At 39.7% G+C, this 17,587-nt stretch overlaps 1 protein-coding gene across 2 annotated transcripts in view; it reads right to left on the reverse strand.

Annotated features, from left to right (window-relative positions):
• sh3pxd2b (SH3 and PX domains 2B) overlaps positions 1-16,533 on the reverse strand; it is a 54,825-nt gene extending 38,292 nt beyond the window's left edge. For both annotated transcript variants that reach the window (XM_067376379.1, XM_067376378.1), the window contains exons 1-2: positions 16,277-16,533; positions 8,010-8,090 (exon numbers count right to left, since the gene is read on the reverse strand). In XM_067376379.1, coding sequence (XP_067232480.1) covers positions 8,010-8,090; positions 16,277-16,348 — 153 coding nt within the window. In that variant the 5' untranslated portion in view covers positions 16,349-16,533. The remainder of the gene's footprint in view (positions 1-8,009; positions 8,091-16,276) is intronic.
• Between the last annotated feature and the right edge of the window lie 1,054 nt (positions 16,534-17,587).

The following is a 17,587-nucleotide window of genomic DNA, read 5'->3' on the forward strand; positions in this document are numbered from 1 at the left end:
GTCAGGGGCTGAAGGCAGCCATGGCGGGTCAGGGGCTGAAGGCAGCCATGGCGGGTCAGGTGCAGCGGGCAGACATGCAGCGGGCAGACATGGCGGGTCAGGGGCTGAAGGCAGCCATGGCGGGTCAGGGGCTGAAGGCAGCCATGGCGGGTCAGGTGCAGCGGGCAGACATGCAGCGGGCAGACATGGCGGGTCAGGTGCAGCGGGCAGACATGGCGGGTCAGGTGCAGCAGGCCGCCATGGCGGGTCAGGGACCAAAGGCTTCATGCCGTAGTGCCCAGGCGGTGCTGAAGGACCGGCGGGAGATGGCGGAACCAGCGGCTCCGTCGACCGAAGCGCAGCCGGTGCTCCAGAAGGCCGCAGTGTAAGACAGACGACATACAACAAAGTGAACACTGGGGAGAGTGAGGAGGCCAAATGGAGCTGAGGGACGGAGTGACGGAGCGAAGACGGAGGAGTGCAGTCCAGAAGTGAGGGCAGGCCGACGAAGGAACAAGGTGTGAACGGGGGCAGGATGGAGACTGGTGACACTGGTGGACTGCTGGACAACGGTGGAGCAGAGGGAGGTTGGAGCCGGGGTGTAGGTAATCGCCCAGAGGTCCGAGGTGGAGATCTGGGCGAGGGGGCTTGAGGTGGAGGTTCAGTGTAAAGACAAATGGACGGAGGCGGGAGAGGGAGGCAGGGAGGGGAAACAGTCTTAGGGCTGGAGGGTTCAAAGACACAGTTCATAGGAGAGACTGGCTCGGCGGCTGAGACTGGAGATACTGGCCCGGCAGCTGAGACTGGCGCTGCTTGCTCGGCGGAGACTGGCGCTGCTTGCTCGGCGGAGACTGGCGCTGCTTGCTCGGCGGAGACTGGCGCTGCTTGCTCGGCGGAGACTGGCGCTGCTTGCTCGGCGGAGACTGGCGCTGCTTGCTCGGCGGAGACTGGCGCTGCTTGCTCGGCGGAGACTGGCGCTGCTTGCTCGGCGGAGACTGGCGCTGCTTGCTCGGCGGAGACTGGCGCTGCTTGCTCGGCGGAGACTGGCCCTGCTTGCTCGGCGGAGACTGGCGCTGCTTGCTCGGCGGAGACTGGCGCTGCTTGCTCGGCGGAGACTGGCGCTGCTTGCTCGGCGGAGACTGGCGCTGCTGGCTCGGCGGAGACTGGCGCTGCTTGCTCGGCGGAGACTGGCGCTGCTTGCTCGGCGGAGACTGACGCTGCTTGCTCGGCGGAGACTGGCGCTGCTGGCTCGGCGGAGACTGGAGAACTTTGCTCGGCGGAGACTGGCGCTGCTGGCTCGGCGGAGACTGGAGAACTTTGCTCGGCGGAGACTGGAGAAATTTGCTCGGCGGAGACTGGAGAAATTTGCTCGGCGGAGACTGGAGAACTTGGCTCGGCGGAGACTGGAGAACTTGGCTCGGCGGAGACTGGGGTTGAGGGCCATTTCATCCCCTCAAATACAATTAAAATCCCCACAGGCACTGGAGCTGGCTCTGTGGGGACTGGAGCTGGCTCTGGAGATACTGGAGCGGGCTCTGGAGACACTGGAGCGGGCTCTGGAGATACTGGAGCGGGCTCTGGAGATACTGGAGCGGGCTCTGGAGATACTGGAGCGGGCTCTGGAGATACTGGAGCGGGCTCTGGAGATATTGGAGCCGGCTCTGGAGACACTGGAGCCGGCTCTGGAGATACTGGAGCCGGCTCTGGAGATATTGGGGCCGCTTTCTTCCTCCTCCTCCGCTTACTGGGCCCAGTAGAGGAATATGGGTCCAGCCTGGGGCAGGCAGGGAGTTCGCTGGAAAGGTGTGCGGAGGAAGCCGGAGGTTGACTGACTGGTCCGGCCAACCGTGTTTCTGGATGGACTGGACGACAACACTGATCCTGAACCTCTTCCACTAAGAATTTGGAGCCATTCAACCACAAAATTAAATTGATAGTATTGCTTAAGGAGAAACAAAAAACAGGTTCATCAAAACGGATAGTGTCGTCATCCAATCCATCCAAAAACAGGGAGATCAACTGAGCGTCGGGCCAGTTAGTCAAGTAAGCAAGCTCAACGAACTCCTCCACATACCTCTCCAGCGAACGTCCTACCTGCAGGAGCCCGATAAGGCGTTCGCTGGCTGTTAGGGTGAGAGGTGATGGAGGAGCTGGATCCAGGGAGCTGGGGAAAGTCTCCATTTTTTTCCCTGTGGAAATCCCAAGTTTAGGTCCGTTCTTCTGTTACGGTATGCTGGTGTAGAGATGAGGCAGATCACGGATTTCCACAAATAGACAATACTTTAATGAACATAAGCAAGGAGACATCAACATACGCTTAACACAACAGAGAACGGACAAGGAGTGAAGGGAGTGAGTGCAATATATAGGAGTGCTAACAATAGAGTCCAGGTGCAGGTGATCCGTGATGATGAGGAACTGACGAGGGAAGTGTGTGCAGGTGAGGAGAACAGGAGGATTCTGGGAAATGGAGTCCAGGGAAACAAGGGATCTGTAACACTTTTGTGCCCATTTATTGAAATTGAGTGTTTGTTTTTGTTTTGTTTTTTGCTTCTGAAATCAGGGTTGTTCCAGAGTGGGGTGAGTTTAGATGGGGCCTGATTGGAGTTTGTGACACAGAATTGTTGACATTTTTGCAGATTTATTAAAAAAGAAAAACTGAAATATCACATGGTAATAAGTATTCAGACCCTTTGCCGTGACACTCATATATTTAACTCAGGTGCTGTCCATTTCTTCTGATCATCCTTGAGATTGTTCTACACCTTCATTTGAGTCCAGCTGTGTTTGATTATACTGATTGGACTTGATTAGGAAAGCCACACACCTGTCTATTTAAGACCTTACAGCTCACAGTGCATGTCAGAGCAAATGAGAATCATGAGGTCAAAGGAACTGCCTGAAGAGCTCAGAGACAGAATTGTGGCAAGGCACAGATCTGGCCAAGGTTACAAAAAATGTCTGCTACACTTAAGGTTCCTAAGAGCACAGTGGCCTCCATAATCCTTAAATGGAAGACGTTTGGGATGACCAGAACCCTTCCTAGAGCTAGAGGTAAAGAAGAACCCAAAGATCACTGTGGCTGAGCTCCAGAGATGCAGTCGGGAGATGGGAGAAAGTTGTAGAAAGTCAACCATCACTGCAGCCCTCCACCAGTCGGGGCTTTATGGCAGAGTGGCCCGACGGAAGCCTCTCCTCAGTGCAAGACACATGAAAGCCCGCATGGAGTTTGCCAAGATGGTGAGAAATAAGATTCTTTGGTCTGATGAGACCAAGATAGAACTTTTTGGCCTTAATTCTAAGCGGTATGTGTGGAGAAAACCAGGCACTGCTCATCACCTGTCCAATACAGTCCCAACAGTGAAGCATGGTGGTGGCAGCATCATGCTGTGGGGGTGTTTTTCAGCTGCAGGGAAAAATGCAATGGTAAAAATGCGGTGCTTCTAATCCTCCTATGATTGGGTTTTTGTAAAGTATATATACAGCTATGGAAAAAATTAAGAGACCACTTAACATTGATTTCTGAACTTGGAGTGGTCTCTTAATTTTTTCCATAGCTGTATATATTGTCCTTTCATAGTACATACCTATTATGTTTGCCAGTACATTCGTCAGTACATAATTTTAACCATATTTCAAAGACAATGGAAGTAATTATGAAATACATGTACTACTTGAGTGGATTGAGTGGAAGTAATTGCATACTATAACAGATTTTCATTTAATTGTAAATAGCATGCAGCTGAATCTCCGAAAACTTTACATTCAGGTATTTTTAAAAGTATGCTAAAGTGTACTTATTTTTCAAAAGGGCTAGCTCTGTTTATCCTGAACAAGAATTTAGAGAGCACAGATTGATATTATCTGATAAAATTATGCTATGAAAGATTAACTGAACTTCAAGAAATTCTTCACTGTGATGCCATTAATCAAATACTAAAAAAAATGGTGGTATGAATTAAAGGGGTGTGTTCCACCATTTGCAAAGAGATTCTCAAATCTCTAAACCCCCTCTAAAAAAAACTGAAACAGCATAACCACATTCAGACGACTGTGTCATAAGATCTGATTCACTATTGAAATGCGTTAGTGGTTGTCGTATTTACTCTCTGCGTGCCCTGCCTCATTGCTGCTATGTGCTGCATCAGCACTAGAGTTCCTCAACAACTCTCGCTTCTTCATAGAAGAAAGAAAAGTGGCAGACAGTGAGAGAAATGGGGGATTTTTGTTTTTTTGATGGGTTGAGGGGTAGAGTTAGTGTAAGGGAATAGAATAAACAGTCTGTAGAGTATAAAAGCCATTACGTCTATGGATAGTCCCCATAAACAAAATATTTTCCCATTTTCCGTGACCTAAAGTGAGAGCTATTTACTCCTAATAACCAATTAACAATTCCTTTACTACGAGCTAATTAAAAAACAATAATTGTGTTAATTACAATGACAATGAATAAAGAATTCACTATTTGTATATAGTCTATTAATATATCAACAAAATAGAGGCTACAATATCTTTACTATGAATTAAATATAAACTAATAGTTTGTTAATGATTTGTAAGCACTTTATTACTGTTACTGTATACTTATTATAAAGTGTTACCATGTCCATGGAAGTGAATGACAACTATTTCTTTATATTCAAACATGAAAAAACACCACTTGTTAAAATGCAGCACTCAAGATAGGATGAAGTTAACTATATTATCATATTGCATTTCTAATCACCCAGAGTACCCTAGCAAATGCATAGCAACACCTTAGCAACCATCCAGAGTACCCTAGCAACCGCATAGCAACACCTTAGCAACCACCCCGAGTACCCTAGCAACTGCATAGCAACACCTTAGCAACCACCGTGAATACCATAGCAACCACTCAGATTACCCTAGCAACTACATAGCAACACCTTAGCAACCACCCAGAGTACCATAGCAACTGCATAACACCCTAGCAACCACCTTGAGTACTATCTATCTATCTATCTATCTATCTATCTATCTATCTATCTATCTATCTATCTATCTATCTATCTATCTATCTATCTATCTATCTATCTATCTATCTATCTATCTATCGTCTGTCTGTCTGTCTGTCTGTCTGTCTGTCTGTCTGTCTGTCTGTCTGTCTGTCTGTCTGTCTGTCTGTCTGTCTGTCTATCTATCTATCTATCTATCTATCTATCTAACTAACTATCAAAACTACTAAACTTAAACTGAAAACTTAAACTTTTAAAACTACTTCAAACTTTCTGGACCGGCTTCTTCAAGCCAACTTAAAGTTTGTCTTCAAACTTTATCTAGTTATAAATATTACAATATAAAAAATAAATCAATTATGCCGCTACAGTTTACATTACATGAGCTATTTGAAGGGCATTTGTTCATTTGCTAAAAACCTGAAAATTTTTCCATGGTATGGTTCAAATTTCTGTGGAACTGCTCAGCAGAGAAAAGATCCTGTAACATCAGGAAGCTGTGGCACACCTCACAGTGGGAATTTCTGACAAATTGTACAAATTTAGTGAATAGTTTCAGTTGTGCTGAGTGCTATTCTAATAATAGTTGGTTTCCGTTATAAACTGTTTGAAAGTTTTTGGCTGCGATAGTTTGAGGGAAGAAGAGTCAGCACAACTCTACACCTTCAGACAGGAAGTTCAGATGCATTTGTTTTCTTGCAAGCCTTGAAGTTTGGTCCTTTGATCTGCATGTAATTTATATTAGGCATTAAACTGGTGACCTCAATCTCAAGAATGACTCACTACCTTCAGTCACACTGTTAATAACCTCCTGATCTTGATTTCACATTCATCATAATTAGGGCTGTCGACAGATTAAATATGTAAACTGAATAACTTACAAAATATTATTTTTTAGATATAAACTTTTAAATCAATATTTGCTAAGAAAAGCCTCCAAATGAAGATTCAATGTCAATTCAATATCATTTCAAAAGACATTTTTTGTTTAAAATTATTATTCCATTTGAGCTATTTTAGTATTATTGTATTAAGTGCAAGTCTTTGGACATTGAATTTAGCCTCTCTGTCAAGAGATGTTTTTTAAAGAATAGTCATTTAAATTCAAATTAGATAAATGTTTTAATGAAATAGATTTAAAAAAATAAATAAATAAGATGAGTAACTTGTAAGACTAGTCTGTGGTTGGTTTATTCTCTTTCTGACAATGAACAGGTTTAATTTAATTTAACTTTATAAAGGCAAGATTATGAAGTCTGGTTATAGTAAATTGCTATGATGTTAAATTAAATACATACCAAATCTGAAAGTGTGGCTTACTTAAACTGAAAAGCAAAAGTAGCACTTCTCCAGAAAGCAGAAATACAACTAAAATAAAAGCTGCAAGCAGCAATGAAAGGGCCCTCGCACCCGGGGCCACCGCCACCTGGTGGCCTTAGGAAAACAGTGAATAGTGAGTGACATGCACGTAAGCGAGTAAATACAGGAAAAATATGGCAAAGTCATTTTGACGTGCCACACTTCCTGCTGCCAACAGATGGCGCTTTGACTATAATTGAATATTGCCATGTAGATGTCTTCAGGCCAGGACTATTATGTAACTCGTAGGCCTGAGTTACAACTTCCTTTTTCATGGCGTTAATCGCATACTTTAGCACTTAGCCAAGTGTTGCATGATTTAATGTGTTTCTAGCATGTTTGGTACTTCATGGCATGTTTAAATGTGTTTCTGGGAGTGAATTACAGTGTAAAGTATGCCATTTCCTTTTGCCAGCAGGTGGCGCTATGGCTAACTGAATATTGGCATGTAGATTAGGCCAGGACTCTTATCACACATGTGAAGTTTGGGGCAGATCGGACATTGTATGCTTGAGATACAACAGCTTCCTGTTTCATGGCAAAACATCAAAATTTGTCAGGCCGCCACAGACACGCCCTTCAACGAAAACTCAAAATCTTCGCAATTTAACGTTGCAAACGCCTTTAAATTAGACCGACCAAATATGATGCTTATCTGATAAAATCTCTAGGAGGAGTTTGTTAAAGTACAACGTCTGGAAATGGCAAAAACTGCAAAAATTTTGCAGAGAAAACTCAAAATATCTCACTTCCTGTTAGGTTTACAGATTTTGCACCCAGGGATATTTTGTAGGTTTTGGGCTGTTACATGCGTCTGCCAAATTGCATACCTGTACGTGAAACGTAGCGCGAAGGGCGCTTAGTTGAAATTTTGTAGGTGGCGCTATCGATACATTTTGCCACCCCTAATTCTGAAACTACTTCTGACACATGTGCAAAGTTTCATGAGTTTTCGAATCTGGGGTGCATTTCCCAAAGCGAGCTATGGTCACAAGTTCCGTCGTTACTAATAGAGTTCAATGGGACCTATGACCATAGTTGACTTACGACGCTTTCGGGAAACGCACCCCTGGACGTGAAGATGCCATTGCACAACTCATGAAGTTCCTCATGAATCAAAACATTCAGAATCACAATCACTGTAATGCCCAATGAAACCCTCCTCTTTTTGTCTAATTAATGTTTAATTAATTGAAATTATGAAACATATAATTTATTAACTATTTATTAAAGTCGGAATTGGAAGATGCAATACTTTTCTTCCCTGTTGTGACATATATCCTAATAAACCGGCTTCTCGAACAAGAAAAAAAATTTAGTCACCAGCCTAGTCACAGAGGTCTACTCAAAGCAACCTATATCTTAAGTAAGTTTCTACACACTTCTCTCAAATGGAGCCATGAATATGATGACTTTTCCTGTTGCACCACTGAACCATCTAATCCGTGCCACATAAACTTCAGCAATTCTGTGGCCATCAGTGAAATCCATGTTGATCTCTCCAACTAATAAGCTTTTAGTTCTGCACATGACATCAAACTTAAGGTTTGGCATCACTTCATCAAGGTTCCATGGCAAAGAACAGCCACACTGTTTAAGTTCTGCATTATGCCTAATGTCAGCAAAAAGGATGCTAATATTTGAATTCACATTTTCATTATCACATTAGTATACTGCAACTAGTCTAGAACTCACCTGAAGGTCGAAAAATTTACTGTAGCGCCTGAAAATGATCTCAGTGCTGCCATCAGACCAAGCCACTTTGATAATGTAAACCTATAGTAAAAAAAGAAAGAAAATGAGAGTTAACCCACATTTACAGTTCATTGGTTAAAGGTTAGTTCATCCAACAGTGAAAATGAAAATTTTCTGACCCTCATAGTTCCAAACTTGTACAAGTAACCAGTACTTTGCTCTCTTTTTCATGCAACTTTGATGAATGGGGACTGGAGCTTTCAAGCTTTAAAAAGATGTAGAAGCATCATAAATGCATCCTAAAAGTGTCTCTAATGACCTGTGCACTACATTCCATCTGAAGCCATATGACAGCTTTGACTAAAACTAAGCCACACACTGAAATTGCCCTTGGTGTGACCTGAATCTAAATGATTTGTTCATGAATCAGACTAATTCACTCGTTGATTTAAATTTTGGGTGCATCCAACTGTAGGAAAACTTTATCATTTGATAATTACTGAATTTTGATCTATTCCTCATACAAAGACAGTGTTTATACTGAAGATTACACTTTCACTTTAATGATACTTTCATGGTATTTTTAAAATCCTTTTGAAGCTTTTTAAGCTGCAGACCTTCATCAACACTTTGCATAGAAAACAGCAATTGCACAGAAAACAGAAACCAGTGCAATTCTTTATAATCTCTCATTTTCTGTTGCACAGAAAAAAAAGAAAGTAATTCAGTTTCAAAACAACATTATGACTGATTTTTTATTTTTCAGTAGAACTTTAATGTAACCCTGATCCCCACCTAGAAGCTCATCATTTAATAACAGCTTGCTATAAATATTTGTTCATGGGCAAGCAATGCATTATAATATTAAAGTGATAGACTTCTTCTGTTAAACATACAGGGCCCTATAATACACCCGGCGCAATGCGACGCAAGGCGCAGCGCAAGTGTGTTTGCTAGTTTGCGTCCAGCGCTGTTCACGTTTTCCCGTTCAGCGCCACGTCCTTAAATTAGTAAATGCATTTGCGCCAGTTAGTGCGCCCATGGGCGTGCTGGTCTAAAAAAGGAGGTGTGTTCAGCCGCATTGCCGGCGCATTGCTATTTTAAGGAGCTGAAAATAGACTGCGCCATAGACCAACTCAAACCTGGTCTAAAGTCTAAAGTCAATGGTGCAATATTTTTTTGTTAGAGCGCGTTGGTAGAAACTGCGCCTCTGGGCGCGTCCACAGTGCGCGTCGACTGCTTATTACACACAGCGATACGCATCACACAAACATGCCAAATATTAAAAACAAAAGGATTACAGTGTAAAAGAATATTATTGTGTAGGCTACATAAATATAAAAATGTAATGATGAATAGTCATTGTGTGTATTAGAATTAGGATACCTATTTTCAATTCAGCCTATTACTACTTATAATGATGAACGAAATTGGCTAATTAATTGAATAATCGTGCCAATACACACACATATATATTAACTGACTCATCGCGCGGAGCTATTTGAAAGCCTGCATTTGCAAGCCCGCTTTAACTTTGTGCACGAGCAGATCGGTTTCTTCGCTTGAAAAGCGTTCAGCTTTTCCGCCAACAAATTCCGCCATGTAAATAGCAATCCGCATCTCGCTCTTAAAGGGAATGGGAGATGACACTCTGATTGGTTTATTGAACGTTCCGCCCATTACTCATTAAGAGAATAGGGACAACTCATTTCAAAAATGCGCCCCGGCGCACGGACCGTTTTTCCGTCGTTAAAATAGCAAAAGTGGATTTGGACACGCCCTGAGTGCACCTGCGCTTTACACTTTGCGTTTAGATCGTTAAAATAGGGCCCACAGTGAGACCTCTTTATTAATTAGTTTTTGCCATGTTGAGGTTAGGCTTGCTGCGATAGTCAGTTTTGATGGTGTTACCGATGTTCAGCCGCAACACCGGTTACATCACTTGCCCACCGTGGCACCACCCCCCACCGTCGTTTTAATCTTTTATAGTAATAAAAATCATTTAGTTCAGGTAGAAAACAGACACTGCAATTACAAACGGAACACATCTGCTCAATTCAGCATGAGCCGAACGAGAGTCACAGCACAGATCAGCAGCAGGAAACAGATTTCATTCATTACAAGAGTGAGGAGCTGACTGACAAGACAATGGCGGAAGATTTTTGGATTTTTGCAATTTTGGATTTAAACCCAGTGCTAATAGGGAACCTGCAAAGGATTAGTTGTGCTTTCTAGTTATTGTGTTTTTCATTAAGAATAATAACCCACCATTCAAGCAATTGCCGCCCCCGAATTGGCGCTAATTTGAAAGCAAAAGTAAAATACACATGGCCGCATGGGCATTCATAACGGTGCGTGTCTACCGTTAAGCTCAACTTCCATATGAATTAATTGAAAACGCTCGCTCTGCTATGCACCGTGATGAATGCCTGTGCAGCTGTGCATATTTTACTTTTGCTTTCAAATTAGAGATTTAAAAGCAAGGTGCAAAAGAGGGAACCCCCCCATCCCCCCAATTCCGGTGATACGGGTGTTACCGGTGCTGTCGCACGTTGATTAACCGGTGGCAAAATTTCCTCACCGTCACAACCCTAGTTGAGGGAGATTCACCTGCTTTCTCCATTTTGTTCACGTGCAGATAGATTGTGTGCATACTGAATCATTATTGTCAACACTGTTCTGTGATTTACCAATGAAATATATTAGATACTGAAAAGTTCTAGCATATATTTCTTAGTAACTACAACCCATGCAATCACTCTCTCACTAATGCATTCGTATGAATGTAATCTTTACTGTGCTACTTTATCTGTATCTGATTTAGAATGAGCAGAAAACTGTGAGAAATATAACAACCCAAAGACTAAAGAACTGATAAAAATAAACTTACGTAGGAGAAATAGGCAGTGTCGTATGCCATAGCTGTGCAAAAGGCAATCCGTGTTCCAGGTCATTCACACAGAAAGCATTTTTGCTTTCAAAAACATGAAAATCAGGCAGTGGAATAGGGAAAAAGTTTTTTTTTTTTTAAAGTTGAACTGATTTGAACTTGAGCGCCACATTTTTAGAACACCTAAGGTGCGTGTCCCAATTTGTGTACTTATGCACTATTCTATGACATTTTTAAGTATAAATAGTGTGAGTAATGCGTTCACACAGAAAATTCCAAAAAGAAAAAGTGCACTTTTAATACCCGGATGATGCACTAAATTAGCGGAAAAAACAAAGTGTGGAATGTTGGACACTTCATGCACTCAACTGTCGCAACTTTAATTACATAGCAGAGGGTACTGGATTCCGTTGTTAAATTACAAAATAACCTTATCAAATTCACGCACTACATGGATGAGTACATAGTGCATAAGTGCATAGTGCGTCATTTGGGACGCAACTTTAGTCATGCACAAGACACTGCAAAAGGCGCAAGATGCGATCCCAAAGTTCTGTCTGTGGAAAAGGACGTTATACCTGAAGACAAAAGGGCTACAAACAATAAATACTGTTAGCACCTCCCACTGGAGATCCTGCAATCTACAAGAAGTTCCTGAGGAATGCTCTTCCTTTGTTATTCTAATTGTATGGACCATTTGGTTCACACCTTTACAGACACAGTTTCAGATAAAATGGATCTGAGGCACAGTCACAAAATGCATTTAATGCGACTAAAGATAACTGAAATACACATAATCTTTCAATCTTTCAGCGACAGACTGATATGTGACAGCTTTTAGGTGATTATTTAAGTGATTATATTCACTCTCGAAATTGCAGTGATTGACATACAAACAGTCAAATATCATAATCTATGATATTTGACATAAATAATCTTATAAATCCCTCACTGTGCATTGCTATTCTTGTTATGGTGGTTCTTAAATTATACACCTTTGTTCCATTGCATAACAGAAATGTTACATGTTTCACACACATTCATATTTTGTTGTGTTATTCATTTGGGATATATCTATTTTTATTTATGTTCTTTGGAGTGTTACTTTTTTGGTTCAGTTTGCATAGCTTTTCTATAGTTAATATATATTCATATTTATATTTTTAACAAAGTACAATACATTTTCATAAGCCTCGTTTCCACCGAAATTACCCGGAAAGATTCCCAGGAATCTTTTTTCTTCACGGTCTAAAGTACCATGAAGATTAGACTTAGGACTGCGCGCAACTTTCCAGTTCCTGCTGGATTTCGTCCTCAGCATATAAACTTAATAAAGGCTGAACCTCGTCGTCAGAATTTTTTAAACTCCATTGCTGATTTGAATAGCAAACAACTCTTACTGCACGCACCGCAACAGATTTTTAAAAATGGTGGTTGAAAAAAAAATGCTATGTGGAGTCAACCAATCAAAATGCAGCGTGAACTTAACCAATCAGCAATCAGCCCCCAAGTCCCACCCCCAAAAGTTCCTAAACTTTGAAAAACTGCTACCTCATGAGCAGGGACTTTCTGAGGGGGAAATTTTACCCAGAACTTAATTTAGACCCTGGTTCATGTGCCATCACAAAGTCCCTAGTTCCTGCGGTGGAAACACAGCTATAGTTCAGTCAATACTGTTTATTTTTGTAATAAACTTCAGCACTGTTTTACTTTGAATGTTGTTTTAATTCAGTATTAGTTTGAACTATCTGTGAATTAATTGGTTATCAGCAGGGACTGCCCAACTTAGACCTCTACCGGACACTTTAAGTGTTTAATACTCAGTTTAACAGAAATAAAGAGATAAATGTCAAATACTCTTTTAGATAGGTAAACTGAGCCTCCTGATCACATCTCCAGAATATTATTTTCATAGGAAAGAAGGCCTGCCTTCACCAATGACCTGCTTCTTTGAGCAATATAGCATTGTTTTATTGTTTCTAAGAATGTAATGTTGATTCCCCACGCATCTCAAATCAAGGGTCCTTTATTGATCAGCATCAGTAACTCAGTCCTGTGTTTTATAAAGCGTGTGCCGCAGGCTATTAATGATGTTTATAGTAATCGACTTGTTTTTTTATGCTGCATTCTACCGAGAGAGCAACACCATCAAAGGATTTTCTCAGGATAACTGACATCTACGATGACGTTTCACAACACTGAAACCTGGATCACATTTAGATTCTGGCTTCCTGGATCATGCCGTTCTGATAAACACTACTGAGGATCCCATCACACTATCCCAGCTGTTGGCATTGCACATGGGCAGCGGTTGTGTTCATGTGATGTTTTGTTCTGAATGACGTAAAAACTGGTTGCTTCATTATTTTTAAAATGACTGACTCATACTAACTGGAAACTGCAGCGACACAAATACAGAACTGAAAATAAGACTGAGCCATTAATATTAACACCTTCTATTCTATTTCTTTTCTGTTTATTAAAGAAAAACTTAACATATTGTTGCCATTTTGTTGGCTTCTATTGTTCTCCTTATTTTTGAGTCTGCTAAATGATTAAATGTAAAATGTAAGACTAAAATAACTTCATTATGTCTAACTTTTCTCTGGATTTCATGCCACTTTCTGCTGCCAACAAATCAAGGTCATGGGTTTGATTCCCAGAGAACACATATACCGGCAAAATGTAGACTTAGAATGTACTGTAATATGGATTAAAATGACAGTCAAATCAAATGCATGCATGTGGGTTGTGATTTGACAGGGGGGTGGGGAGATTTCCCTGCCTCTGCTTTTGATATCCCCCTTCTGTTCATTCATTTCTTGAATCCCCAGGGATACATTTTGTTCCTGCTTCTGGACAGAGGATGGTGAAATAATTTTTCCTTCTGACATATGAAAACACGTGTTACAGACTCTTCAGAGTAGAGCGGTGTAATTGGACAAATATTATGCTAGAATGTTATGTCTAATGTTCATAATGCTAACGGTTGTACTAGCGAAATCCGTTGACACGAGGCGAAAGATTATCTATAGTCACTGCCGTCACTCTTTCATGACACCAAAACAAATTTCAATTTTATCTTGTGTTATAGAATTTATTTTAGCGGTGCAAGCAGCTTAGTAAAATGTGAGTAACACTAGACAAAAACAATGCTGGGTTAAAATTCACCCAAGTTGGGTTAAAATGGACAAATCCAGCGACTGGTTTGTTTTTCTGTTGGGTTAAATGTTTGACCCAGTCTGCTGGGTAGTTTTATTTAACTCAACTAATGTTTAAAAATTACTGTATTGCTCACTTAAAATGAACCCAAAATAGGTTGGAAATTAAAATGCATTAATATTTTAATAAATGAACATTTATTAATAAGTTTAATACATAATTAAATAATAAACATTTATTAAACAGCTTAATAATAAATGTTCACCTTTTGATTATTACAGTTGCCTCTAGAGATTATGTGTCTCAAACCTATTTTGGGTAACTTTAATCCAGCCATATAGTCATTTTAATCAATAGTTGAGTTAAATAAAACTGTCCAGCAGGTTGGGCAAACATTTAACCCAAATGCTGAGTTTGTCCATATTTAACCCAACTTTTTTTTTTTTTTTTTTTACTTATTCTGGACTAAGATAAAACGGAGACAAATTAATCAAAATAGGTGGATGAAATGTATTTAAAATGTTTGACAGCTTTCCTTTATACCTCATGGGGCCTGCAAATCACATAAATAAATAAGTACAATAAGGTAATTGTTAAACAATGTATTTAATTAAGTTAGTTCAATTTAAACAATTATTTTCTCTAGTTTACTCTTCATTTTATATGAATTACAGGGTTTTTGTACATTGATATCTAGATATCTACATATCTACATTAAATTTTTGAAAACATGTCCAGGTCAAATGACAAAAAAAAAAAAATTATTTGCATGACATAAAGCAAATCTAAAATAACTTTTTATTATTATTATTATTCCCAATATGGAATTATAATTAGCTATTGCCAAAGACATTTTACCACAATATAAGAAACAAATTATTGTAATTCAAAAATTGTATTTTTAGCATAAATAAAATGAAATACAACAAATAAAACCATAATGTATAAATACTTTACAACTTAAATATTGATGAAGTTTAATTTTTGCTTCTTTCTTTCTTTCTTTCTTTCTTTCTTTCTTTCTTTCTTTCTTTCTTCAGATTGAGGAGTGAAATATGACTGGGGCATGTATTTGACAGGTTCAGGTCTGTTTAAAAGCACAGAAATAAAAAACTCTAAATCTAGGGAAAATAACAACATGGTAAATCAAACTGACAACCCTGAGCTATAGAGGCTTACAGAGTGTCAGATTGTCTATTATGCAGTTTAAGTAAGCTTTTAAATGACACTTATTTAAAAGCTTATTTTGTCGTCTCAAGAGTTAAAACACAAAAAAAGTACAATTATTGGCATACTAAAATATCAGGCCAAAAAATGCAAAATAGTAAGTGCATCATTGCATCCCTATTATAATTCTCGTTACATTCCTGGATTCTCCTCACCCAGTTTCTGCAAAGCATATGCCCTTCCATTAAGTTAACTAGAAAAAAAAAACAACAACAACTACTATTATTATCTCCAAAAGATTAATTAAAATACACACAACTTTGCCTTTGTTAGACTGGAAAATCTGAACCTACGGCTGGCAAAACAGCATTCAATAGCAGATCCCAGGCTAGAGAATGACCTCAGAGTGCTGTGGAGTGGGGTTAGGGGTGTGCAGAACTTTAAGGGTGTGGTGAACAGGACAAACATGGAGGTATCACAACAGCTCAGCAAAGTACTTTAAAATGAGTTAGTACTCAAGTTATGGATAGAAACCACTTTCAAAACTTACAAAAAACACATTTCTACTATTATATATATATATATATATATATATATATATTTATATTAGAATATATATACTAATATATATATATATATATATATATATATATATATATATATACAAACACACTAGTTAAAAAAAAAACAGATACAGTCATAGACTCATAAGTGTCTTTGTTATATTTATGCAGATGTGAAAACATCTGGATTGACTCTATTACTGCAGTATAGATAACTTATAACCCACATCTGTCAGGAGACACTTTAAGAGTTTAAAGCTCTGCAACAGTTACACAGAAATAAAGAGATACATGTAACATAGAAACTCTTTTAGCGTGTTGTGCTGATGTGTAACTTGATCCTCCTGATCACATCTCCAGCCTCTTTGTTCAGACCAACCAGCGAAACATTCTCAAAATACATCCCTAAACACTTTCATTAGGAGAAAAAACAGCAGGAAAAGTTCATTAAAAATCTTTAAGGATGTCAATCGGTGTCAACTTACATAGTGTTTGTTGGGGTTTCTTCTCTTTTGCACGTCTTGAACAGTTACTTCTTGTACAGTCCGCCGTGGCATGTTGTAAGATTCTCAGACTAAAACAGATCAACAATAAGGTTCAGAGCCACAGCAGAAAATCTGAGAAAGTTTTCCGCATCGATTTATAGTCATTCGCGTGTTTGTCTATCTATCCGTTTCTGCGGGTTTATAGTCCACGTCTTATTTCCTGCAGTCTGGACCGAGTGAACTCCCAGCCTATCCCAGCTCACCGACTCTAATTTAATTAAAGCCCACCGTATTCTCAAATCCTACTATGGGATTTCATGGCTCATGAATATTAAATACGCACCGCGACGTTCGCCCAACACCCCTCACTGATTGGCTGGAAGGTACACATTGGTAAGTGGGCGTTCGCCAGCTGCCGAATTATTCATTCCATATATGGTGAAGGATTGGCTCATAAATATTAATTAGGCCGAAGACAATATTTATATTCATGAATTAATCCTTCGCCATAGTATGATTCGTCATTTTGCTCATCTGAGACCAACCCAACTTAAAGGCAAAGCGCACAATCATTTCCTTTGACACAAATGCTGTTTTTACCCTCTGTGTGTACAGCTCAAGGCACAAATGTGCAAATATTTCACTTTTATTTCAGTGAACATGAACTGTGTTACAACAGGAATACTAAACACAAGGCCTGCCAGTGCCATAACATGTTTTTTTCTCTTCCTCCTTCTTCCTCCACAATCGATTATGCAGCATCATGCATGCAATTTTCCCCGTTGGGATGCCTAAAAAATAGTTACCATAACAACTGCATTTTCTTCAGAGAGCACCTATCTTTCCTATGCAAGGGCAATGTTAGTCATCCAATAAAATGAAGCTAGAATTAACAGTAAATGTCATATGGAGGGATATCAGTATATGAAAAAATAAAATTGAGATGTATTTGCAAACATTGATGATCAAACCAAACATATTCTCATTAAATAATTTGATCACAAATCTATGTCTGAGATGTTTATTTTCACATCATTTGAATGTAAATCAAGCGAATAAGTAGGTGTGGAGACAAAAAGATAATAGGCTAATAATAATAATAATGATAATTATTATTATTGTTATTTCCCTGTTATTCTGTAGAATAGTGCTGCCATCTTGTGGTACTTTATTTTCATTCTCATGAAATGATTACATGTATTGCTTGTAAAAACAGTCAGTTTATCATGTTATTTAAATTAAGTATTAAAGCCATGCACTAATGAAAAGCATTTATAATGACTGGTGTAATCTTCCATAAACGTGTCTCAA

The sequence above is a fragment of the Chanodichthys erythropterus genome, chromosome 22, assembly GCF_024489055.1.
Source record: "Chanodichthys erythropterus isolate Z2021 chromosome 22, ASM2448905v1, whole genome shotgun sequence".
NCBI classification, from domain to species: Eukaryota; Metazoa; Chordata; class Actinopteri; order Cypriniformes; family Xenocyprididae; genus Chanodichthys; species Chanodichthys erythropterus.